The sequence below is a fragment of the Neodiprion pinetum genome, chromosome 7 (genome assembly GCF_021155775.2).
Source record: "Neodiprion pinetum isolate iyNeoPine1 chromosome 7, iyNeoPine1.2, whole genome shotgun sequence".
Classification (NCBI taxonomy): domain Eukaryota; kingdom Metazoa; phylum Arthropoda; class Insecta; order Hymenoptera; family Diprionidae; genus Neodiprion; species Neodiprion pinetum.
Genome location: NC_060238.1, coordinates 3,562,809 through 3,588,275, shown reverse-complemented (window position 1 = coordinate 3,588,275; position 25,467 = coordinate 3,562,809). Strand labels below are relative to the sequence as shown.

Sequence of the window (25,467 nt, the reverse complement as noted above, 5' to 3'; positions counted from 1 at the left end):
TCCTTTACTCCGGCTAAAAGCTCGCTTCTAAATGGCCTGAGCTGAGGGACCCAAGATCGAGGAAAGAGAGGAGCATCTGAATTATTATTGAGGAAAGCGGAGGGTTTTTGAAAAATAGAGGAGTAGACCTGGAGACGAAAGTGCATTAGGTTCAAACACGGGACAATCCATCGATGGGAAAACTGAGGCTGGTGGAATCACGAGGAGAGGATAATTCTTACTTTTGCTGAAAGGTTTTAAGAATACACCTCGAAATATGCTGGTAACGCGACGACTACTGCCACCAGTACCGTCCAACCACCCGACGACTCGTTCATGCCCCATTAAAAATTAACGTTCTACGGTACTTTGCCGCACGGGAGCAACGCGACGCTTTTTAAGTGCAGCTTCGCAGACTGTCTCCTCGCTGAAAGCTCTCTTTATATACACACGTGTGTACATACTGATCGATAAAAAGGCGGATAGTTAATCGTGTGCATGTGAATTCAAACAATGTGCCATAAATAAAAGTACATACACACTCCATCGATTGATTGAGAAGAAAGCAGGATCGATGAGGCAATTTCACCGAAAACTTAATTTTTGTAATCATGCAGTTCTCATTTGCAAAAACTGTGCATAATAATTTTTTTTTTCCATTTTATTAACAGTTTGAATCAGAAAAGTCTTGGAATAGGGTTCAATTCTTAAAAACGTGTTTTTCACATTTTTTCACGAGTCATCTCGCCTGGCAAGTGGGTACTCAATTGATACGCCAGACTGTAAGAAGCATGAAAATTTTCGTACGATTCAAACGTAGGCAATGATCTGTGAATAGTGGACTCCACAAAGAATTTCAACTCTTTAAACTGAGTGGAAGTAGCAATTTTTCAGAGTTCATTCTATCAGTACTTCATTTCCAACATCGATGAAAAAAAGTAAGCTTTGAAGTTCAGGTGGATTCGAAAAGACTTTTTGCTTGATCCTTTTAGAAATTGGAAAAAATTTAATCCTATTCGGTGCGTTAATATTTATATATACACATATCTATAAGTTCGGGTGATGGAAATAAACGGCGAAAAACATGAGAGCAGTGCGGGTTCTGTTCACAGGAACACCGATCCCGTTCGAATTTACACCGCTGTTAGGAGTCCTCATCGGAGTAATAACTGCCCTGGTTCTTGTGACCCTTGTCATCCTCGGGGCTCTCAAACTTAAGAGCGACCGTCGAGCTCAGCGACCAGGCGACCTACCCCTGAAGAAAGCAACGGCTCCTAGCGCCGAGGAACTTTACGACACTGATGATAGGAACCCGGACGTTGTGCCGACGAACAAAGGTAAGACATGACCCAACTGATGAATTCTTACAAATCAAAATGCACAAAGTCTCTTACAGAATTGAGGGTGTACTCGATTTCCCCAATTATAAGCGTCATTCGTAGTTTCGAGTTTTTAACTTTTTCGCAGCTGTTTGCAGCTAGGGAGAATTCAAAAAATTAATGTTTATCCCAAGTATTTTCCTGTGGTTTTCGGTGAAACGAAATACGAATTACTGCAGTTGTAGTCTTTTAGAAAAAATTTTAGCGAATGGTGACGATTTTTAAAGAAATGTGCTGAGAAAATTGAAAGAACAGTTAAATTTATGCGAATACTAAAAAATATTGTCACGCTGTCGTGGCAAAAAATGCTTTGCCAAGGCATCGATGCGATTCGAGTAAGTTGAAGCATTTTGACGTAACTGTTTCGTTTCACCAAGTCCTGGCGGTATAGCAGTTACAGATATTTCTCTTTTTAATCTAGTTGTTTATCGATTCTTATCGAGAAATAGCATTCCGCCAGCTAAAGGGTTCGGCTTACAAAATAGTTGAGAATGAGAGCAAGCGGTGAGAGTAGGTATACAAGTTTGAAATCCCGATCGCATCAGAGAAGATTGAAGTATCAGTGCAAGCGCGTTCAATTGCAGTATCAACCGCGTTGCATGGGTTCGAGCGAATAGGTACAAGGTAACTAGAACGTTGCGCCGCAGGGTAAACGATTTCTTTCCTCTGGAAAAATCTCTTCAATTGTATTTCCAGCCAGCAACCCCCGCCTCCCCCTTATTCTCCGGCTCATGCTATCGCTGAACGATGTTTTTTTCTTCTTCACGTCGGTCTTCGGTTTTCCTTTCTTTCCTTTGCTTGAAAAATCTCCCTCTTAAATCCCGTCTCTCTATCTCTCTTTCTTCCTTTCCAACCACACGACATATATATAGCGCGAGTTGATAGAGAGATAAGAAAAAGTGGCCTATCGGTAGTTTTTTTTTAACCTGTCACGAAGACTGCCCATTGGTCAAAGTAATTATTCGTTGGTTAATTTTCGCTTGAAGACCGTAGCCAGGGAAGTTTCTGATCAACGATCCTTCAAAGAAACCAATGGAATAAGAATGTCAGGTTATTTGTGGTCAATGTCGTCATAAAACAGTCCAATTCATATGTCCGATATAAGTACCTAATTCATCGTCACGAATGCGAGCTGACAAAAAAGGAACTGTTCTGGCCTCCAGTGCTGATAGAGTTTTATAGTATGAGATTTCCCGAGAAGTACTCTTTTTCCAAAAACGGTAATGGGTAACCTTGTGGTCAATGATCCCTGAAAAAGGACTAATTAGTCACACCAGTTGACTTGACACACCAGGGGTCAATGTCGTCGTAAAAAAGTCAAATTCGAGTGATTCGTCATGAAGAATAAAGATTCTTCTGTCTTGCGCATACTGTGAGCTACGATGACGACTCCGTCATCCACCATTTGACGAGAGTCAACGTTGGGGTGCGTTTGAAGCATCTGTAGAACTGTTTCTCAGACCGGGATATAGTAATTGGAGTATAGCTAGTGTGTATCGCTACCCGGGGTTGTCGACAATGGAAATCCCGGATAGACAGGGCTCATATTGTAAATATGAAGTGCTCTTTGAAGATGTCTCTAGGATGCATGGCGAAGTGCGTAACCTGGGGCTGGGGGGGCACCCTTGGCCAGCGCCCTCGGCATTGTGTTTCAAGGGGTGGGTTGAGGACAGGGTTTCAGGAAGGTGGGGGACAGGTATGTCACGTCCTAAGTCAACTCGACGATGCCTGGGCGCCCACTCTCCTCGTCATTCCATCCATTCCACTCAGAAACCGACAACACTCTATCCGTCCGGGGACCCGCCCTGCCGCCCCTCTTTACCATCTTCCGCAGTGCAGCGAATGCCGGTTCTCTCTCTCTCTCTCTCTCTCTCTTTCTCTCTCTCTCTCTCTCGGTCTTGGCTTCGCTCTGTTCGAGCACCAGACTAAGAGAGAATTCTAGATCCCTTCAAAGGCTCACGCGCCCTCCTGAGGTCCTGACGTTTGTACACGTTTGTCCCTGTCTACTGACGCGGTTATCACTCCCCTTTCTATCCCAGGCGACGACATCTATCGTCTAACCACCGTCCCAGAACCACTGGAGGCGAAGAAATGAACCGACGAGATACCCACCAAAGCTTCAGTTCTATTGTGGTCTGGATTCGGCTCTTGTTACTTTGCTCTGTCCGAATTGACGCCGATTCGACAACGTCTTGTGCACAATTTCGCCAAGCTTTCATCAACTGCTCACCAGAATGTATGGAATGTTTTTCTTACACCAACTTCTTTAGAGGTTATGGAAATGTAGCACTCATCGGTAGTTTGCGAAACATAAGTCCTTTACCGAAACAACTCTCGAGTGTTTAAAGACTTGCAGGCATATCCCATTGATCGCTGAAGCCCATTTTATGATACATTCGTTGTAGACGAAACGAATCTTTTAACAATATTACCACTGAACTATTCATCAACGGAAGCAAGCCAAATTGGTGAGAAATATTTTGCATTAATCTTTTAAATGAACTCAGTTGATCCTATCCTGTTCCATCCAACCAAGCCTCATATCTAATCCAAGCGAATGGAATCCGTCCTCAATCTTGAGTGCCGAAGCGGCGTTGGTTAAATTTACAAGGCGAAGGATCTCTTGGCCTTCATCATTGATCAGCGGTATTCATGCCTATGATAACTATCATTCTGGCTAATTCAATTAGCGTTCCAGCGATTCAATATTTATCAGAAAGGGCAAACATCTACTCGAGAGTCAATCGTAACCTAGGTACGTGACTTCTTCGTTAGTGGAAAATAGAGGACAGCTAATCGAAGGTTTAACTTAGGAAAAATCGCGATTTTCGCTGAGAAGATCCGAGTTCAGTTGATTTCAAAGACTGCTCGGAATTGCGACTGAATTATAAATACACTCTTCGGACTATTGGCTCTCTTAGTATTGGATCACTCTCACGATCCAGACGATTTTCGTCGGCTCCTTCTCCTCTCTTTATTTTTTCTTGTTTATCCTACTGATGGCGTTGCAATTTGAATTACCCGGCTATAAGCTAGTTGAGGATTAAGATGCGATGTGGAGACACAGCACGACTTTTCCCAAAACCAACCCTGTTACCATATCAAAGTTGAGGCAAACCGTCGATCTAACTTGAAGATTCAGATTACCAGCTCACCGGTTCGACCGCCGGGACGCCACTCGCCGTTCAGACAACCCCCGATGGACAGTCGGCCACGATGCCAGCTCACCAGATCAACCATCTCCAAGGTCTTCCACCCACCTATCAGATCAACGAGTACAACAATTATCCCACTTTACCGGTGAGTTCGAATTCGATCTTTTCTTTATCCATCTTTCTGTCATGTCTGAGTGCCGAACTTTCATAATTTTATAAAAACGATACAATTCACATGACTATGGTCAATTAAAAACAGGCTTTCCATTTTTGAAGGATGATTTCAACAACAGTCAGTACAACCCAAATTATCAAATCGAATCATTCGATCGAAGGTCAAAACAAGTCAATCTAAAAAGTATTTAAAAAAATTTAAAGCCTCACTCGAATTTCGGTGTCCAACAAAATTTGTCGACACCATAACTAATCGAAAAGCCCACAACTCCTGAGCTTTTTTGTACCGTCCAGAGGATTCGAAATTGTAAAAACATTTTGTGAATTATTTGTGTTTCGAGAATGTTGTAAGAAGTGAGGTCAGGATATCGCTGTAGAATATCAGTGATCCTTTTTTAATGAAATTTTTCGAAATGTCACGAAGAGAAGCGTAGATTCTTGCAGGCAATGCCCTCATAACTGATATATCGTTGCTTTATTCTCACCCTGCGCCACCTCGGGACGATGTAAGGGTGAAAATAAGGGACGGTTGGGAAGATTCTGGTGCATAGGCGTGGCCGCCGGTTGAGCTAACGAGGCTGACGCGTTGAAACGGGGCTGTTGATGGTCCCGGGATGAATACTGAGCTGTAAAAAAAGCACCAGATCGGCCGTAAAGTAAAGAATTTTTCAGAAGATGTCACGTCCTCTTCAGCTTATATGGCCGCTGGATCCCGGGCATCCGCCATCCGCGAGGCGTTGTAAAAATAACGGCGCTACCACACCGCAATATGTAATCGAGTAGCTTCACCTGACGTTTCCTCCTCTCTCCTTTACCGGTGTTACGCATGGAGCATTCCTTGGCAAATCGACAAATCTTTTTAAACCATCAAAATTTTTTGCGACGATTCTCATTCCGTTGATCGTAGTACTCGAAGGATTTTTATTTATAAACATTCGTAAATTGTTGATGAATAAAATTTTAGAATAAAAATGGTAGGAATATTTGACCCGTTTTACCGTTACCGTGAAATTTAAAGATCTTTTAAATTTTTTTAAACGTAGTTTACTCCTTCTAAACACGGTTACTTACCATTGTTATCGTTATTTCATTCCATATTTCACATTTTTGTGAAAAGTGAAACGATCTCTGATTTGAATATTATTTGATAACAAAACTGCGAAAAATCTCTCAACTGCATTTGAATTATTCCGCAAATGTTTGATCATACTGTAAATTGTCAGGATTAGGCGTTGCTGAATTTTTCTCGGAATGAACCACACGTGTATCACTTATATTGCGTATACAAAATGCGAAAAGCAAAGCTTCGCGATCCATGATCATCGCCCTTGGTCAGTGAGAGTCCCCGCATGTGGAGGCGGCACCTGTTATCAGCCATCGCGTCCAGCCACCCTGCCAACTTTATTGTTTCCCATAAAGTTTCACGGTTTATCGCCCCCGTTATTTCATACATCTTCATATACGACTATACGTACAATATACATACATACGTATAGGCACATGCCGTTCGATGAGTTGGCTTGAAAATCTGCACATGACCCTCAGCTTTTCATTGTGCAAAAAAATCGTGCAAAAAATATTTTTCCATCGGAATATGCCATTAGAAAAAATTTTCTGGCACAGGTATCGTCGTATTTTTTTTTCTCTCGTAATTTGAAGAAGATTAAAGATTCTTGGTTTCTCGAAACCGTGAAGCGTTCGTAAAATTATGTCGCTTGATAAATTGGTAATAGCTACTTAGCTGGCTAATTAATTTCAAGCGTATGGATCTTCGATCGAATCTCTGAAATGAAATTTAGAAATTTTTTCGGAGCGATTAAAAAATTGACGAGAAAACGTTTCGTTTAGTCAATTAGTCTGCAATTAGACACGCCGATACAAATACACGTACTTGTACGTCACTCTTTCCGTCGTTCTCAAACTGCAGAGTAATTTATAACTATCAGTTCTATCTAGATAACGAAGTCCGCAGCAAGTTGTGATACTTGTGAACTTCCATACGGCAATGATTAGATTCGAGATAGTCCATTGTATGCCTGGAAGTGACGGAGATGAAAGACAACGTCAGACAGAAAGCGAGGGAAGAAAAAAAAAAACGGTGATAAATGACTGATAGGTGAATTACTTGATAAAATTCGATGCTAATGAAGTAGAGTCAGAGGTTCCTGACCGTAAGTACACAAACGTGGAATATAATATATGATGAATTATCACCGAGATATGATTAATGAATAGTACAATCTATGGATTGAGCGGATAACACACGACTTGGAAAAAAAGTTGTGAAATAACTATCGATCAAAATTACCGGATTCAAACGTTACGGAGATAAATTTTTCGACTATTTAAAAATTTAACGTTAAAGGATTGGAAAAAAATCTTTTTATTGCCAGACACATTAATCTGTAAAAAATATAATCACGCATTCGCAATTGCGAAAATTGGTAACACGGTTTTTGGTTCATCCAATTCTAATATAATTGATCGAAATTTCATTTCCTCGGTTCAGCTTATTACGAAATCATAGCCAATTTGCCGAGAGTTAGGAGAAATGGAAGTTTAAGGTGTTCCTGATGTATTAACAAGCTTACAGATGCCTGCCTTCACGGGTGTCGGTAGGGATATATTTACACAGTTAAAACTTGCACTAGGCTAGATAACTAGGGGCGCATCTATATGTATACATGTACGTATACGGTGCAGTACGGAGTACGTTCAAGTTCAATACCGGCGGCATGAAGCCGTGGCCGGAACGTGGCTGCACCCCCGTATTTAACGGGGAAATTTCCAATGGCCATAAATTACGAGCTAGGCAAATTTGTAAAGTTATTGCTACTACCGCCTGCCGCCTGCAGCGCCGTGCTACTAAACGGGGCTAACTGATAGAACGAAGTGAATACCTCGCGCCCGAGTTTCGGAATTGATAAATTCCATCCCGGGAGACCGGACGTTTTATATCTAATTTTGCTAATTTTTGGAGTCTGATTTTGTCGCGGTTTTGGATTCGAATTGCCGACACCGTGATTCGGATGCTTAGACGGGAGCGAAGTTGAAATTCCGAATTTGAAGAGTCGAAAGCGCTGAAATCCGGATTTTTTTGGGGTAAAATTTGAAGTGAATAAGTCAAACTTTGACGAAACGAAAGTGCAAGGTTACGAAAGGGCAAAATCCCGAGAGCGTGTAACTCTGATAAGTCTGATTTCTGAAAGTGCGAGAATGAGAAAATTTCAAAATCTGAAACATCAAAGATTTTTAATTCTGTGAAGTAATCAAGTATCTTCCATCGTCAAGATTACAGCAATTGATAGAAAAATTTCATAAAGTTATCGAAAATTTGTGAATATTCGCAAACTCACTCTTATTCAACGTATTATTATTTCATTTGTAAGATTGTTTGTTGCTTTCATTCTGCGAGCTTAAAAATTTCTGACGTTCATAAAATGTAATATGTTTATAAAAAAAATTCCACGATCTGAAAACTGTTTTAAAAAATGTTGCCACCATCTTACTGACGATCCTTTCAAAAAAAGCACTTTCGTTTTCTACTCGTTTAATTATTCGATTTTGACAACTTCTTCGAACTTGCAAATTGGGGAAATTATTCAACAGTAAAATAATACATTTTCTACATTTTTTTATCGATATCCTGCATTTTCTTTCGTTCAGTATTTTCATTTACTGTCTTTCCTTTTTCACGAACAGCCATCTTCTTGTGCAAAAAATACAATTATCAAGTTATCGAAAAATTCAACACATTGTTCTGCGAATTTGCATTTATGATTTTGAAAACCGGTTCGAGGATTTTTAGGTAGGATTTCACCCCCAAAGTAGCAATTAAAAACGTAACGAAACGTTGTTTCAAGAAATGATTTGACAGTATTCAATAAATGTTGAGGGAAGTTTAAATTTATGTGGTCATAACCGAATCCTAAGTATGAGCGCTGTAGTCCGTAGGTAAAATATGCATATATTTTCCTCTCATTGCCAAGCAACGAGCAGAAGGGATCAATAAAAGAGAGAAAACCGCGTAACTTTATAACAGGCTTATAGCAGAGCAAAGCGAAGTGATTTAGTTTTTCACTCGACTCTTTCTTTCTTTTTTTTTTTCTTTCTCGTGTTTTCTTTCTTCGTAACTCAATTTGCGTATCGTGTTGTTTTTCTTTGTTTTCCTTGTTTCTTATCCCTCGTTTTTGCAGAAGGAAAACGGGGAACTCCCACTTTGTTCTGGAAAATCGAGATTCTCTTCTCGGATTTTCAGCTGGGTAAAATTGGTTAACTCAAACCCCGCGCCCTTTGAGAGTCCTCCTCATTCTGTATTACTCTGCGAGGAAATTTCCTGCAGGATTCGCTGACGCAGACGCTCTACAGACCGCAACTTTCGGTTAACTTTCTTCTCTCTCAATCAAGAACCGCGTACCGCCATTATATCTGCTAATTCAACCCTTTTAGTAGCGCACAAAGAACCGTAATCTTCGTCTTCATTCCTCGAACCAAAATTCTAAACTCGAGCGATTCCTACTCACGTTTCTCCTCATGAATAGTAACATTCTCCTTTCGCGTATTCATTTTTTTTTTTTTGGTCTTTCATATTTCTCTTCCATTTTTAGTCTCCGTCTCTTTGATAATCCTACAGTTTTTTCTTTCATTCTTTTTTTCTACCTCTTCTGCGATTAATGATCTCTAAGGCGGCTGAATAAAAAAAATTGAAACTCACAGGATTTTACAATCAAATGATGAGCGTGAAAAATTGCCATGTTCCGTTCAATTTGAACTTCCGTCTTTACCGGAAACAATTCGATTTCGACGTTTCACCGACAAACATCCACGTTCTTCTCCTTATTATTTTTTCTAAACAAACGATTATGTTTCTCTCGGTTTATATACTTATTTTTTTTTTTTTTTCATAACTTTTTCATTCGTCTGTCAAGTCTTATCAGTTTCAGATTTCAGACTCTTCCCTTCATTTCACGGCAATGAAAAGTATGGCGAAAGAAACAATCTTTCCTTTCTCTTTCCTTTCGTTTTTCATCATGATATGACAACTTGCAACATTATTTTTTCTCTCAACAATGAGACAAAACTTTTCCAAGGCATAGAATCTGAATTTTGCAGAAAAACGAAATAGAAAAAAAACAATTCCAAGTTCCACAGCAATCACTGACCTAAGATTTTTGATTTCAAACATAAAACTGGATATTTCCCAAAAAAAAAAAAAAAATGTGACACGTATCGCCAAATAATTGTAATTTCGGCTTGTTCTTCTCTTCTTCTTATTTATTTATTTATTTTTTTTTCCCCTCTTCGTGTGGCTGTGAATTTTCACCCCCGATCCCCTGTCAGCCTTAGATCCGTACGTCGAGCAGCGCTCGTTTTAATAACTGTTTTAGCTATCGGGCGAGGTGACGTACGCCGAGCTTTGCCTGGCGCGTCCGACGACCCTTGCGACGACGGGAATGGACTCAAAATTGGGAGTAATCGTTGGGGGCAAACCGTACACGAAGGAAGCGACGGTTTACGCATGCATAGACCACAGCGTGCGGCAGCCAACGCCGCTCGGATTTCAGCAACAGCAACAGCAGCAGCAGCAGGATTCCGGCCTCGTGACGCCCGGAAGTGGAATAATATCGGGGAAGCACCACCCCCGGGAGGTTGTAACAGTCCGCACACCCCTGATCTCGACTCAGGAAAGCTGCGTATAGGGCAGGGATTGCGACGCGCTTAACGTCAACGAGTATTACGTCTGAGGAAACCGATGATCGGTTTTAAATCGCCCGCCAAAAACAGCAAAAAAAAACAAACAAACAACTATATAAAAAGAAAAAACATTCTTCCTCCCACCACACGTTTATACGGAAGCGGGAAATTGGTCGTTGCGAATCACGGGGCGCGTCGTTCGGGGAGAAATAATTATCAATATGCATATGTAATTATTAATTGTTCGTTCGCTTCTGTGAACGGTGTTGATTCAGTAGTTAATATCGGTGATTTGTATTAGGGATGTACCGGTTTAGTCGGACAAGACAGATTAGCTCAAAGTTAGCCGGTTAAAACGATTGGTCGGCCAGAATGGTTAGCCGATTAAACGGTGCAGCCTGCCAAAATTAGTCAATCGGCTAATTTTAAACGGGTAAATGTAAAAATGTGTAAAATTAACGGGCAAATGATTTTTTTTTTCCTTTCAGATTCGAACTTGCAAGAAGAATAAGTTTTGTTGTTACATTCACTTTACAGAATCATTGTCATCCAATTGTCCGAGGTGACTAAAAAGTTGATCAATCAATAATTAATAATCAGTCAAGCTAAGAAGAAAAATCAACGTTCGTAAAATCGTTTTACTTGTTTGGATCAACGTTTCAAAGTCACTTATTAAACTCCGCATATTTTCGAATAATTAAATACGTATTATTTTCCGACTGTAGTTAGTACATTATTGGGTGATATTAAAATTGGATTTGCTCAGCAACTTCTCTAATTGCAAGTGAAAAACGTTTATTTATGTGGTATTTTGATCAGAAGTTCGAATCCAAAAGGTGAAAATCTCATTTTCTTGTTTTTTTCTGCATTTTTAGGTTTGGGCGGTTGGAATCAGCTAATTAGTTATTTTTGCGTAGTCTGGCCGGTTAGCCAGTCGACTATTTTGGACGGCTAATTACTTTAGCCAGCTCATTTTCGGCTAATTAACCCGGCTTAATCACACAACACTAACATGTACATCTAGGCTTTTTATATAACGGCTTATTGACATGAGCAGAGTTACCAAATTATATCAATGTTACAAATTTCAGTTTATTCCAATTTTATCCGAAGTTGTTAAGGTCCCTAAATTTGAATATTGATTTTTTTTAACCCTAGATAACTTTTTACAAATATCGTCACCCCTTTTTATTGCTTCTGATATCATAAGCCTCACATTGTTTATTCCGTTTACGGTGAATAAGGGTTGATTTTTATTTTGTTTTTTATTTTATTTTGTGAATAAATTCCATGAAATTCTTTCTTCAATTTCACTTTCATTCTCTGTATATACGTTTAGGGAATATTATTTCTACGACATTCAAACGACGTAAATTCAGCCAAAGCTTTTGAGCTTTTCTGTCGAGACTTTGCACTTGATACATCAGTTAAAACCGTGGCCACTGAACACTAAGGCGAAACGAAGTGAAGGGTGATCGATCGACGACGGCGATGCCAGGTATGAGTAAATAAATATATAATATATCTAGAAAATGGTGAGGATGAGATTATGATGAAAAAACTCACCCGTCGAATAAAATTCGCGTAAAACGAAACTTGACATGGCCGCTGTCCGTCGATCTATTCCGGAAGCTTAACCAAATTGTAAATGTAAATTTTTTCTTATACGAATGCAGACTATAAATAATAATTCGAGATTTTGGATATGTATAATATATTGAATACGTATAAATGAATATGATATTTATCGGTACGTAGATCCAAGTTGTAAATATACAAGGTGAGGATCGATATAGGTGAAGAAAAGTCAAACAAGTGAAGTTAAATTGAATTGTGGATAATTGAAAGAAATTCAGATGAATATAGTTATAGTAATAACGATAACAATAATATTATTTTTAAAAAAAGATATGAAAATAATAATAATAAACCAATTAAATGAATCAGTTACAATAACAAGCGTAAGGGAAAATGATAAAATAACACAGATTATATGAGTACCGTGAATTTTATGTAATTACGTAAGGAAAGGTATACATACATAAGTAAATGTATAATACTTATATATATATATATATATATATATATATATATATATATATATATAACTATTTATATTTATATATATATACACATATTTGAGTACGATAAATATGACGAATTGATATATGTAATTGTATCGTCAAAGGAACAATTCGATTGTAGGTACGTGTAAATTTGTAAATAAATAACAAGGCGCATTGAATGAATATATAATATATATATACAAATATATAAATAATAGACCTTATATCATTGAAGAAGATGAATGATGATAATAATTCTATAGTGAAACGTTGAATGGTTTTATCGCTTCTCTGATATTACACCAATATTTATATATATATATATACACATATAATTATATTATACATATGAACTGTAATTATTTGATCAGCTAATTAATTATCGAGGATACATAAAATTACTATTAATAATAAATAAAATATCCCTTTCTCCCTGTTTCCCCGCTAGGATTCAATTATCATCAACGATCATTGCATGGCAATAACCAATCACATATATGTAACATATTATATTATACTGAAACTGACCCAAAAAAATTCCGGTGTACAGCATAAATATTTTTTGTATTAAGTAACGTTTTCAAGAGTAATTCAACTTTAACAGATCGTTAGAATTTATCATCATCTTCATATTACGTGTATTCTCTACAACTTGTAAGTTAACTTCTTGGTACGGTTTTTCTTTTTTTTTGTTCACTGTGCGCGATGTGCGATTTTCAGTTATTATTAGCCTGATTTTTGTATCGTATTATTGCCGTCGATATCATTATCATAATTTATACGTGCTATTGATAGTTATTGCGCATGTGTCTCCGAATCGACAAAAAAAAAAGAAGACAAAATCAATGAGCCCAAAATCATCAACTCTCAAACTTTTTTTGTGAGAGGAATAATAAATTCCGAAAAAGAAAAAAATTTTTGTGTAAAAATTTCAATGATTTTTTTTTTCAATTTCTTTAATTATCGAAACGAATCATTATCATTTTCTTCTTCTCCCTTTTTCTTTGTGTCTGAAATAAACTCGAAATCAAACAGACAAAATTCAAACTGCTTACCACAGGTTGAAAAACTTGGTGATTCCAATATTTATTAATTCCTATAAATTGACAGATTTAATAACTTGCATCTTGATTCAAAGGGACATCGCAGAAGTTTTCATTTAATCTTAATCAAGAGTATAATGATTAATTTTAACGAAACAATAATCAACTTATATATTATATGTGTACAACTAAGTCGTGCGGTGCAGACTGGCTAGTTTTTTAACGCGCTCTTTTTTACATTCACTAATAATACTTAGATAGATAAGTACATAATATATATATATATATAGTATCATCTGTTTGGGCATGTACCAGATCATTTCACCCGGTGTTTGCAGTAAAACTTGTTTTCGCTCAACGGGTGACAAATGATCGAAAACTGTACGATATAATAATTAAAGAAGACCATTATTATACGTGTATTTACAATAATTATGGAGGCAACAGCAAAAAAAAAAAAAAAATTAATAATGAGAAAAATTAAGAACAATATAAATATATAAAGAAATATACATATATGTGTATGTATACAAATGACAAAGAGTATAGATATATACATATATATGTAACCAAAATAAACGTGTTGATATAAAAAGTTTATACGGTGATTCATTCATTCCAATATTCCACGCATAATTTTATGACGTATATATACATATATGTGGCATGAGGAACGGTTCAACTTTACCGTGCGCTCATATGTCATACTAAGAGTCCTTTTCCGTTTTAATTTTCACTCAAATATCAACTAGGTGTATTAGAAACAGAGTTCAACAGCTTGCACGGAGCTTTTCATTCAGCGATACGAGCATAACTCAACAGAATCAATCAGCTGATCGCTCTAACCGACGCCATATTGCTTTCATCCACGTGACGTTGGAAGGTGTCGAAGAAAATAAAGGACGAAACTGATCGCGGTGAGTAGTGATAACAACAATGATATTATTATCATAAGAACGATAAGGCCGAGGCTTGCGACAAAAAAAATGATTTGTTTTTTCTTTCGCCTGATCTCGCGAATCGAGTCTCACCCTTATTCAATTTCGGGGTAGAGAAGTAAACCAGATATTGGTATGTGTCGCTCGACTCGTGTAATTCGGCGAATCACTTCGTATGCCTACACCTACACCGAGCTTTTTCAACCCCTCCGGTAAATTTTGGTTATACCGTAGCTAGCAACCGAATAACCTGAAACGTGAGCCTCGAAATGACGACGTCGGTGACGCTATGGTCGAGATTCTGATCCCGGATTGAAACAGAAACTCGGGAAACAGAATTTCGCTTCTACCTCACAAGCTGAATATACATTGCTTGGGTATGGAGGCTCTCAGGGATCGTGACGAGAAATTTTCTCCCAGTCTCTTACCTGTGATACAAAAGATTGATGATGGTGTATTTTACCAAAAATATACGATGGACAATACGAGCAGGTTAAATGTATTGAAACTATTAAGAAAATGAACAGGTTTTAGAAAATAAGTTGTTTGTAAAAAAGAAAATACTGTTTCTTTATTGAAACGGAAGTATTTGGGTGAGAAAGATCAAATTTTTTTGGGATTTTGCAATTGCGCGGTGTTGTAATAGCGTGGCATAATATAGATATACTTAATTCAAGATGATTTTTTGATCGGATGAATAATTCTAAAATCTGCAAGTAAACGAAATTTTTGCAACAGATCAAAAAATTTGTTTCAAGATCTTTTCAAGTAATTTCAAACGATTGCAAAAAACTTCGAGAGAATTTCTAAAATACGTAGTACTGGAATTTCGGATGAAATATACTCGACATTAATTTTCGGATGATATCGCAGAGTTTTTAAAATTTGCTATAATTCCATTGGTTTGTAAACATTGCAATTAAAATGATATTGAGCCTTGCAATGATTTCGATTTCGCGAAATGAATTTCCCGTCCTTCTGCGTGACAAATGAAGTGAAAAATCTTTGTTGGTATAGATTTTGTATGAGATTCTGGCAAATCCCTCTTCGGACAGAATACCGAGGAGAATAAACGCGAGGAGAGGATAAGATGGAAACAAAAACAAGGATCATGGGGTGTGAGATACGGTTGACCAAGCTGTTGTCAGCTGCGGAATATACACGATATAAGCGGGTCCCCGGGGGTTGTCCGCTAATTGTAAAACAGTCCACGTTATTCTCCGGGTGGAAATACATTTTCCTCGTGATCCAGATAGATAGAGGTTGGCTACATTCGTGGGCCTTAGATCTCCATAGACAAGTCCGTATCTTTCCGCGTAAGCCTCGAGGCCTTCAGGCAAAGATAGAGACTACCCTTCCCGGTAATCCCACCCATACGTTTCCCCGTCCTTCGCCTCAGCCTCAGCCTCAGCTTCAGCCGCCTCCTGATCTCTGATTCTTCTGTATACTCGCGTATCAATCTTGCCGAGCCTCCGGATCCGCTAACCAATATCACAACTTGCAGTACCAAGGTACCGAGGATATACCTGACGGGATTTCTGCCGCTTTTTCATCTACGATCCTCAGCCCAGATTCCAACAACCAGTTCTCTCTGCGACGGCTATCGATCAACAAGTCCGGCTAACGTTATGAGGGGGCTTATTCCATTCGGCGAATACAAAATACATGCAAATATTCCAAGTGTCAGATAAGTGTCAAGCACATCAGATCTTCGACGGTGATGGGTGGAGTAGTTTAACATCATTTGAAGTATATCGTTGTAAAGTTGAAAAGTATTTGTAAAGTCTCAGCAATATTTGGGTATCGTTATAAAACCCTTTGAATCCCGTTCGATTCCTTTACGAGTTTTGAATATGCTTACTATTTAGTAGTGGGAATTCTCCGATATCGTAGAATAATTTGTATGTAGATGACGTCTTTTCAAATCATATAAAATCCTGTGAATTCCGTAGAATGACGTTTGAATAATTTTATTCAGAGCTCTTTGACATCCAGCTCAATGAAAGTTCAAATCGATTGAAACGAACTGAACGTCGGATAAAATTATTGAGAATTTCTAAAAACGATGCTGCATCTCTTTCGGAGTACCTAACTACCAGGGAGAAAAAGGTAAAAATAACACTGGTCAAAGAGAATTCAATTTTTCTGTGTGTAACTTCGAAACATTTAACTAATTCTGTTAGGGATAAGATTTAGTATAATGAAATTGCCATTAGAATATTTTTTATACAAATAGTTTTATTGTGATATGATTTTCATAGTTCTTCCAAGTGTACAAGTTCTTATCAACAAAAATTAGGTTATATATGTATAGTGTTATAGCGTTAATATAAATGTTGCTTTACGAAAAGATAATCATTCAATTTTATCAGTAGTAGTTATAACACAAAAACTAGACCTAATCGAATCAAAATAAATATGGTTCTATATTTATCTTATACTTATAATAAAAATTTTTGAGTCTACTACAATTTATAGGAAAAACATTGTAAGAATAAGTAATTTGAATTTACTAAATTGTATAGTGAATTGATTGTATTTGTAAATTGAATAAACAGTAAATGTATGATTGACTTCGCTGTTTCGCATCCGAACAAAACTTCCAATACAGTGTAGAAAGTTCCACAGATAAATTTTTCAACAATGCAGGTATAGCGGCGTGAGTCGATCGAGTCTGGCGAAAGGGGAATAGGAGGAAGCCGATGATTGTACACCATGGAACGTGCGTGATGGCTCGGCGGAGGTATGAAGCCATAAGGTGTAGTGCGTGAGGAGTAAAACAAGGGACGAGGGTGGAGGGAATGAAACTGAAGAGGTCGAGAGACCTGAGCAGTTAATCTGTGACGTGTTACAATCAGGGTTGTCCCTGAGGGAGGACTCGTAAATAACTGATCCTTGTGTTCCAGTCTCGGGACCAGCGGACGGGGTCCTCTTCCCTGCAACCTCCCCCGCCTCAACGACTCGCCGACAGACGCGGGTCGGCGACATGAACACTGCTCTCCGAAGTCCCCTACATCTTGAGCCATCCTCCCGGGCATCCCCATCCTTATTCTTCTCTCCAGTGGGTACCAGACGCTGGTCGTTGTCCCTGCGATGTAGGGAGGTACGTGCCTCTCGGTCCCGTGAGGAAGCAGCTAGTTGGATCCTCGCCGATAACTGGCTAATCAAACATCGTCCTACCGTACATTCCTCCGTCTCAACTACTATCAGGTTTTTTTTCTTCAACTCCTCAAGGGATGATCGATTCCACCTGACGATTCTACAGTGAAACTGTCCAGTGATTGTGAAATGAATTAGTTAAACCTATTCTATAAAACAATTTGTATTATCGCCATGTGTTACGAGATGAAATTATTTACCATAGAATAGAATGAGAATGGGGGAGAACAGAACACAGCGAATCCCTATTAAAAAGTTGGCAAAAGAAAATTCCTTTTGTCATTGTTTGGAGGAAGTTGATCGTGCGACGGAAATTTTTATTTTTTTTTATTTTCCTTCGTTTTATGAAAAATTTATCATGAATTTGTTCGAGATGGATGGAAACAATTCGTATCCGGTGCTCGAAAGTCACAAAAATTAATTAGCGGCTTTCGGGGTTCATTGTGCCCTGATCTCTCCTCCCATACAGAAAAATGTTGATTCATGATGTACGACGTGTGAAAAACCTATTCAATAAAGAACACGTAAATCTGTACAATTACCCGTCAGATCATTGATAATATTATAACAGAACTTGAAACGTTAAGTTTGAGGTCGAGTGACCGGAGGGTTAGTCTAATCTCGAGTATACTGGTTTGTGAAATGATAATGTAAGTTATTGAAAATGTAAGCTGGATATCCTGAAATAAACAAATGTTTCAACAATTCTTTGGAACAATGACTGATTAACACAGGCGCAAATTCCCTTGATGCCTCGGTCAAATTTTTACAAATTAGTTTGTCGCAGCCAAATAATTTTCCAACAAAAACATGGCTTCAGGACTTCGAAATCTCAGAGCAACAAGATGATCAGATGGTCGTGCTAAGGAGCATTTTCCAGCTTGCTATACGAAAAATGAGTATACACAGTAAAATGGTCGATCAACGTCGTACAAAATATAGACGCATCTTTGGATATCTATCCTGCTGCTGAGAATAAAATCTCTCAATTTCTCACTCTCAAGGTCCAAATGACTATGTTTCGATTGAAACATACCTGCTTGATAAAAAGGACACGTGTCCGCTGACTTTTATATTACTACCACTTAGAATAAAGCAAATCGGAGAAATTTCAGCAGAAAATTACTCCTGGTATCAGGAGCCCATCTGAGCCGAGGAGTTGTTCTAAAAACAAGGGCACATTGATTGACTAGATATGACGTCGATGCTGTGTGACTAAAGGCATCCCTGCTTGCTTGACAGGGCATGTGATAGCTAATTGTCGTGCCACTTCTTATAAGAACTAAGTAAATCGGAGGTATTTCAGCAAAAATGACTCCTAGTATCAGGAGCACAGGAGAACCGAGGAGCTCTTCTAAACACAGGGACACATTGATTAACTGCATGTGATGTCGACGCTGTGTGACTAAAGGCATGTCTCCTTGATTAGGAGGGCATGTGATCGCTAATTTTCCCGCCATTTTCTCTTAGAACTAAGCAAATCGGAGGAATTTCAGCAAGAATGACTCCTGGTATCAGGAGCACAGGAAAACCGAGGAGCTCTTCTAAACACAGGGACACATTGATTAACTGCATGTAATGTCGACGCTGTGTGATTGAAAGCATGCCTGCTTGATTGAGAGGGCATGTGATCGCTGATTTTCCCGCCATTTTCTGTTAGACCTAAGCGAATCGGAGAAATTTCAGCGAAAATGACTCCTGGTATCAGGAGCACAGGAGTACCAAGGAGCTCTTCTAAAGACATGGACACATTGATTAATTGATTGACTGCATGTGATGTCGACGCTGTATGATTGAAGGCATGCATGCTCCGAGTATCAGGAGCGCAGAAAAACCGAGGAGCTCTTCTAAACACAGGGACACATTGATTGACTGCATGTGATGTCGACGCTGTGTGACTGAAGGCATGCCTGCTTGATTGAGAGGGCATGTGATCGCTAATTTTCCCGCCATTTTCTGTTAGACCTAAGCGAATCGGAGAAATTTCAGCGAAAATGACTCCTGGTATCAGGAGCACAGGAAAACCGAGGAGCTCTTCTGAACACAGGGACACATTGATTAACTGCATGTAATGTCGACGCTGTGTGATTAAGGGCATGCATGCTTGATTGAGAGGGCATGTGATCGCTAATTTTCCCGCCATTTTCTGTTAGACCTAAGCGAATCGGAGAAATTTCAGCAAAAATGACTCCTGGTATCAGGAGCGCAGAAAAACCGAAGAGCTCTTCCAAAACAGGGACACAGTGATTGACTGCATATGATGTCGACGCTGTGTGACTGAGGGCATGCATGCTTGATTGAGAGGGCATGTGATCGCTAATTTTCCCCCCAGTTTCTGTTAGACCTAAGCGAATCGGAGAAATTTCAGCGAAAATGACTCCTGGTATCAGGAGCACAGGAGTACCAAGGAGCTCTTCTGAACACAGGGACACATTGATTAACTGCATGTAATGTCGACGCTGTGTGATTGAGGGCATGCATGCTTGATTGAAAGGGCATGTGATCGCTAATTTTCCCGCCATTTTCTGTTAGACCTAAGCGAATCGGAGAAATTTCAGCAAAAATGACTCCTGGTATCAGGAGCGCAGAAAAACCGAAGAGCTCTTCCAAAACAGGGACACAGTGATTGACTGCATATGATGTCGACGCTGTGTGACTGAGGGCATGCATGCTTGATTGAGAGGGCATGTGATCGCTAATTTTCCCCCCAGTTTCTGTTAGACCTAAGCGAATCGGAAAAATTTCAGAGAAAATGACTCCTGGTATCAGGAGCACAGGAGTACCGAAGAGCTCTTCTAAAAACATGGACACATTGATTGATTGATTGACTGCATGTGATGTCGACGCTGTGTGACTGAAGGCATGCCTGCTTGATTGAGAGGGCATGTGATCGCTAATTTTCCCGCCATTTTCTGTTAGACCTAAGCGAATCGGAGAAATTTCAGCGAAAATGACTTCTGGTATCAGGAGCACAGGAGTAACAAGGAGCTCTTCTAAAGACATGGACACATTGATTGATTGATTGACTGCATGTGATGTCGACGCTGTATGATTGAAGGCATGCATGCTCCGAGTATCAGGAGCGCAGAAAAACCGAGGAGCTCTTCTAAACACAGGGACACATTGATTGACTGCATGTGATGTCGACGCTGTGTGACGGAAGGCATGCCTGCTTGATTGAGAGGGCATGTGATCGCTAATTTTCCCGCCATTTTCTGTTAGACCTAAGCGAATTGGAGAAATTTCAGCGAAAATGACTCCTGGTATCAGGAGCACAGGAGTACCGAAGAGCTCTTCTAAAAACATGGACACATTGATTGATTGATTGACTGCATGTGATGTCGACGCTGTATGATTGAAGGCATGTATGCTCCGAGTATCAGGAGCGCAGAAAAACCGAGGAGCTCTTCTAAACACAGGGACACATTGATTGACTGCATGTGATGTCGACGCTGTGTGACGGAAGGCATGCCTGCTTGATTGAGAGGGCATGTGATCGCTAATTTTCCCGCCATTTTCTGTTAGACCTAAGCGAATCGGAGAAATTTCAGCGAAAATGACTTCTAGTATCAGGAGCACAGGAGTAACAAGGAGCTCTTCTAAAGACATGGACACATTGATTGATTGATTGACTGCATGTGATGTCGACGCTGTATGATTGAAGGCATGCATGCTCCGAGTATCAGGAGCGCAGAAAAACCGAGGAGCTCTTCTAAACACAGGGACACATTGATTGACTGCATGTGATGTCGACGCTGTGTGACGGAAGGCATGCCTGCTTGATTGAGAGGGCATGTGATCGCTAATTTTCCCGCCATTTTCTGTTAGACCTAAGCGAATCGGAGAAATTTCAGCGAAAATGACTCCTGGTATCAGGAGCACAGGAGTACCGAGGAGCTCTTCTAAAAACATGGACACATTGATTAATTGATTGACTGCATGTGATGTCGACGCTGTGTGACTGAAGGCATGCCTGCTTGATTGAGAGTGCATGTGATCGCTAATTTTCCCGCCATTTTCTGTTAGACCTAAGCGAATCGGAGAAATTTCAGCGAAAATGACTCCTGGTATCAGGAGCACAGGAGTACCGAGGAGCTCTTCTAAAAACATGGACACATTGATTGATTGATTGACTGCATGTGATGTCGACGCTGTATGATTAAAGGCATGCATGCTCCGAGTATCAGGAGCGCAGAAAAACCGAGGAGCTCTTCTAAAAACATGGACACATTGATTGATTGATTGACTGCATGTGATGTCGACGCGGTGTGACTGAAGGCATGCCTGCTTGATTGAGAGTGCATGTGATCGCTAATTTTCCCGCCATTTTCTGTTAGACCTAAGCGATTCGGAGAAATTTCAGCAAAAATGACTCCTGGTATCAGGAGCACAGGAGTACCGAAGAGCTCTTCTAAAAACATGGACACATTGATTGATTGATTGACTGCATGTGATGTCGACGCTGTATGATTGAAGGCATGCATGCTCCGAGTATCAGGAGCGCAGAAAAACCGAGGAGCTCTTCTAAACACAGGGACACATTGATTGACTGCATGTGATGTCGACGCTGTGTGACGGAAGGCATGCCTGCTTGATTGAGAGGGCATGTGATCGCTAATTTTCCCGCCATTTTCTGTTAGACCTAAGCGAATCGGAGAAATTTCAGCGAAAATGACTCCTGGTATCAGGAGCACAGGAGTACCGAAGAGCTCTTCTAAAGACATGGACACATTGATTGATTGATTGACTGCATGTGATGTCGACGCTGTATGATTGAAGGCATGCATGCTCCGAGTATCAGGAGCGCAGAAAAACCGAGGAGCTCTTCTAAACACAGGGACACATTGATTGACTGCATGTGATGTCGACGCTGTGTGACGGAAGGCATGCCTGCTTGATTGAGAGGGCATGTGATCGCTAATTTTCCCGCGATTTTCTGTTAGACCTAAGCGAATCGGAGAAATTTCAGCGAAAATGACTCCTGGTATCAGGAGCACAGGAGTACCGAGGAGCTCTTCTAAAAACATGGACACATTGATTGATTGATTGACTGCATGTGATGTCGACGCTGTGTGACTGAAGGCATGCCTGCTTGATTGAGAGTGCATGTGATCGCTAATTTTCCCGCCATTTTCTGTTAGACCTAAGCGAATCGGAGAAATTTCAGCGAAAATGACTCCTGGTATCAGGAGCACAGGAGTACCGAGGAGCTCTTCTAAAAACATGGACACATTGATTGATTGATTGACTGCATGTGATGTCGACGCTGTATGATTAAAGGCATGCATGCTCCGAGTATCAGGAGCGCAGAAAAACCGAGGAGCTCTTCTAAAAACATGGACACATTGATTGATTGATTGACTGCATGTGATGTCGACGCTGTGTGACTGAAGGCATGCCTGCTTGATTGAGAGTGCATGTGATCGCTAATTTTCCCGCCATTTTCTGTTAGACCTAAGCGATTCGGAGAAATTTCAGCGAAAATGACTCCTGGTATCAGGAGCACAGGAGTACCGAAGAGCTCTTCTAAAAACATGGACACATTGATTGATTGATTGACTGCATGTGATGTCGACGCTGTGTGACTGAAGGCATGCCTGCTTGATTGAGAGGGCATGTGATCGCTAATTTTCCCGCCATTTTCTGTTAGACCTAAGCGAATCGGAGAAACTTCAGCGAAAATGACTCCTGGTATCAGGAGCACAGGAGTACCGAGGAGCTCTTCTAAAGACATGGACACATTTATTGATTGATTGACTGCACGTGATGTCGACGCTGTATGATTGAAGGCATGCATGCTCCGAGTATCAGGAGCGCAGAAAAACCGAGGAGCTCTTCTCAACACAGGGACACATTGATTGACTGCATGTGATGTCGACGCTGTGTGACTGAAGGCATGCCTGCTTGATTGAGAGTGCATGTGATCGCTAATTTTCCCGCCATTTTCTGTTAGACCTAAGCGATTCGGAGAAATTTCAGCGAAAATGACTCCTGGTATCAGGAGCACAGGAGTACCGAAGAGCTCTTCTAAAAACATGGACACATTGATTGATTGATTGACTGCATGTGATGTCGACGCTGTGTGACTGAAGGCATGCCTGCTTGATTGAGAGGGCATGTGATCGCTAATTTTCCCGCCATTTTCTGTTAGACCTAAGCGAATCGGAGAAACTTCAGCGAAAATGACTCCTGGTATCAGGAGCACAGGAGTACCGAGGAGCTCTTCTGAAGACATGGACACATTTATTGATTGATTGACTGCACGTGATGTCGACGCTGTATGATTGAAGGCATGCATGCTCCGAGTATCAGGAGCGCAGAAAAACCGAGGAGCTCTTCTCAACACAGGGACACATTGATTGACTGCATGTGATGTCGACGCTGTGTGACTGAAGGCATGCCTGCTTGATTGAGAGGGCATGTGATCGCTAATTTTCCCGCCATTTTCTGTTAGACCTAAGCGAATCGGAGAAATTTCAGCGAAAATGACTCCTGGTATCAGGAGCACAGGAGTAACAAGGAGCTCTTTTAAAGACATGGACACATTGATTGATTGATTGACTGCATGTGATGTCGACGCTGTATGATTGAAGGCATGCATGCTCCGAGTATCAGGAGCGCAGAAAAACTGAGGAGCTCTTCTAAACACAGGGACACATTGATTGACTGCATGTGACGTCGACGCTGTGTGACTGAAGGCATGCCTGCTTGATTGAGAGGGCATGTGATCGCTAATTTTCCCGCCATTTTCTGTTAGACCCAAGCGAATCGGAGAAATTTCAGCGAAAATGACTCCTGGTATCAGGAGCACAGGAGTACCGAAGAGCTCTTCTAAAAACATGGACACATTGATTGATTGATTGACTGCATGTGATGTCGACGCTGTGTGACTGAAGGCATGCCTGCTTGATTGAGAGGGCATGTGATCGCTAATTTTCCCGCCATTTTCTGTTAGACCTAAGCGAATCGGAGAAACTTCAGCGAAAATGACTCCTGGTATCAGGAGCACAGGAGTACCGAGGAGCTCTTCTAAAGACATGGACACATTTATTGATTGATTGACTGCACGTGATGTCGACGCTGTATGATTGAAGGCATGCATGCTCCGAGTATCAGGAGCGCAGAAAAACCGAGGAGCTCTTCTCAACACAGGGACACATTGATTGACTGCATGTGATGTCGACGCTGTGTGACTGAAGGCATGCCTGCTTGATTGAGAGGGCATGTGATCGCTAATTTTCCCGCCATTTTCTGTTAGACCTAAGCGAATCGGAGAAATTTTAGCTGAAATTACTCCTGGTATCAGGAGCGCAGAAAAACCGAAGAGCTCTTTCAAAACAGGGACACATTGATTGACTGCATGTGATGTTGACGCTGTGTGATTGAAAGCATGCCTGCTTGATTGAGAGGGCATGTGGTCGTTCACTTTTGTACCACTTCCTCTTGTGATTATGCAAATTGGCGAAATTCCAGCTAAAACCTACGTCTTGTATCAGGAGCAGATCTGAGCTGAGGAGGTCGACCAAAAACATCGATCAAAAGTGACGTCCAGAAAAAATGAAACATATACCTTATCTCTAAAAAGGAGGTGAAGATAAATGAATAATTGATCGGTTTAAAGTTTCAGTTTCAGTTTATTGAATATGCCTCAATCGTTGTACAAGTATTTTGATCTCAATTCTTACAAGTTACAAACTAGTATTGTGGTAGAAGACAACAAGAAATTCTAATCAGAGATTCAATATCACATTACAAATCTTAGATATGTCCTTCTAACATCTTACATGTTCATCCTTACAGTGTACAAGTATTTTGGTGTCAGTGTGTACTTTATTACAAGTTACAAACTAATGTTGTGATGGAAGACAACAAGAAATTCT

General features: G+C 40.1%; 1 protein-coding gene across 2 annotated transcripts in view; it reads left to right on the top strand.

Moving 5' to 3' along the window:
* Positions 1-12,453, top strand: part of LOC124223146 (nephrin) — a 228,003-nt gene extending 215,550 nt beyond the window's left edge. Inside the window, exons 14-16 of one of the 2 annotated variants that reach the window (XM_069137749.1) lie at positions 1,074-1,316; positions 4,495-4,658; positions 10,075-12,453. In XM_069137749.1, the coding sequence (XP_068993850.1) occupies positions 1,074-1,316; positions 4,495-4,658; positions 10,075-10,386 (719 nt within the window). In that variant the 3' untranslated portion in view covers positions 10,387-12,453. The remainder of the gene's footprint in view (positions 1-1,073; positions 1,317-4,494; positions 4,659-10,074) is intronic. The other variant, XM_046634880.2, reaches the window with a different exon arrangement.
* Positions 12,454-25,467: the final 13,014 nt, after the last annotated feature.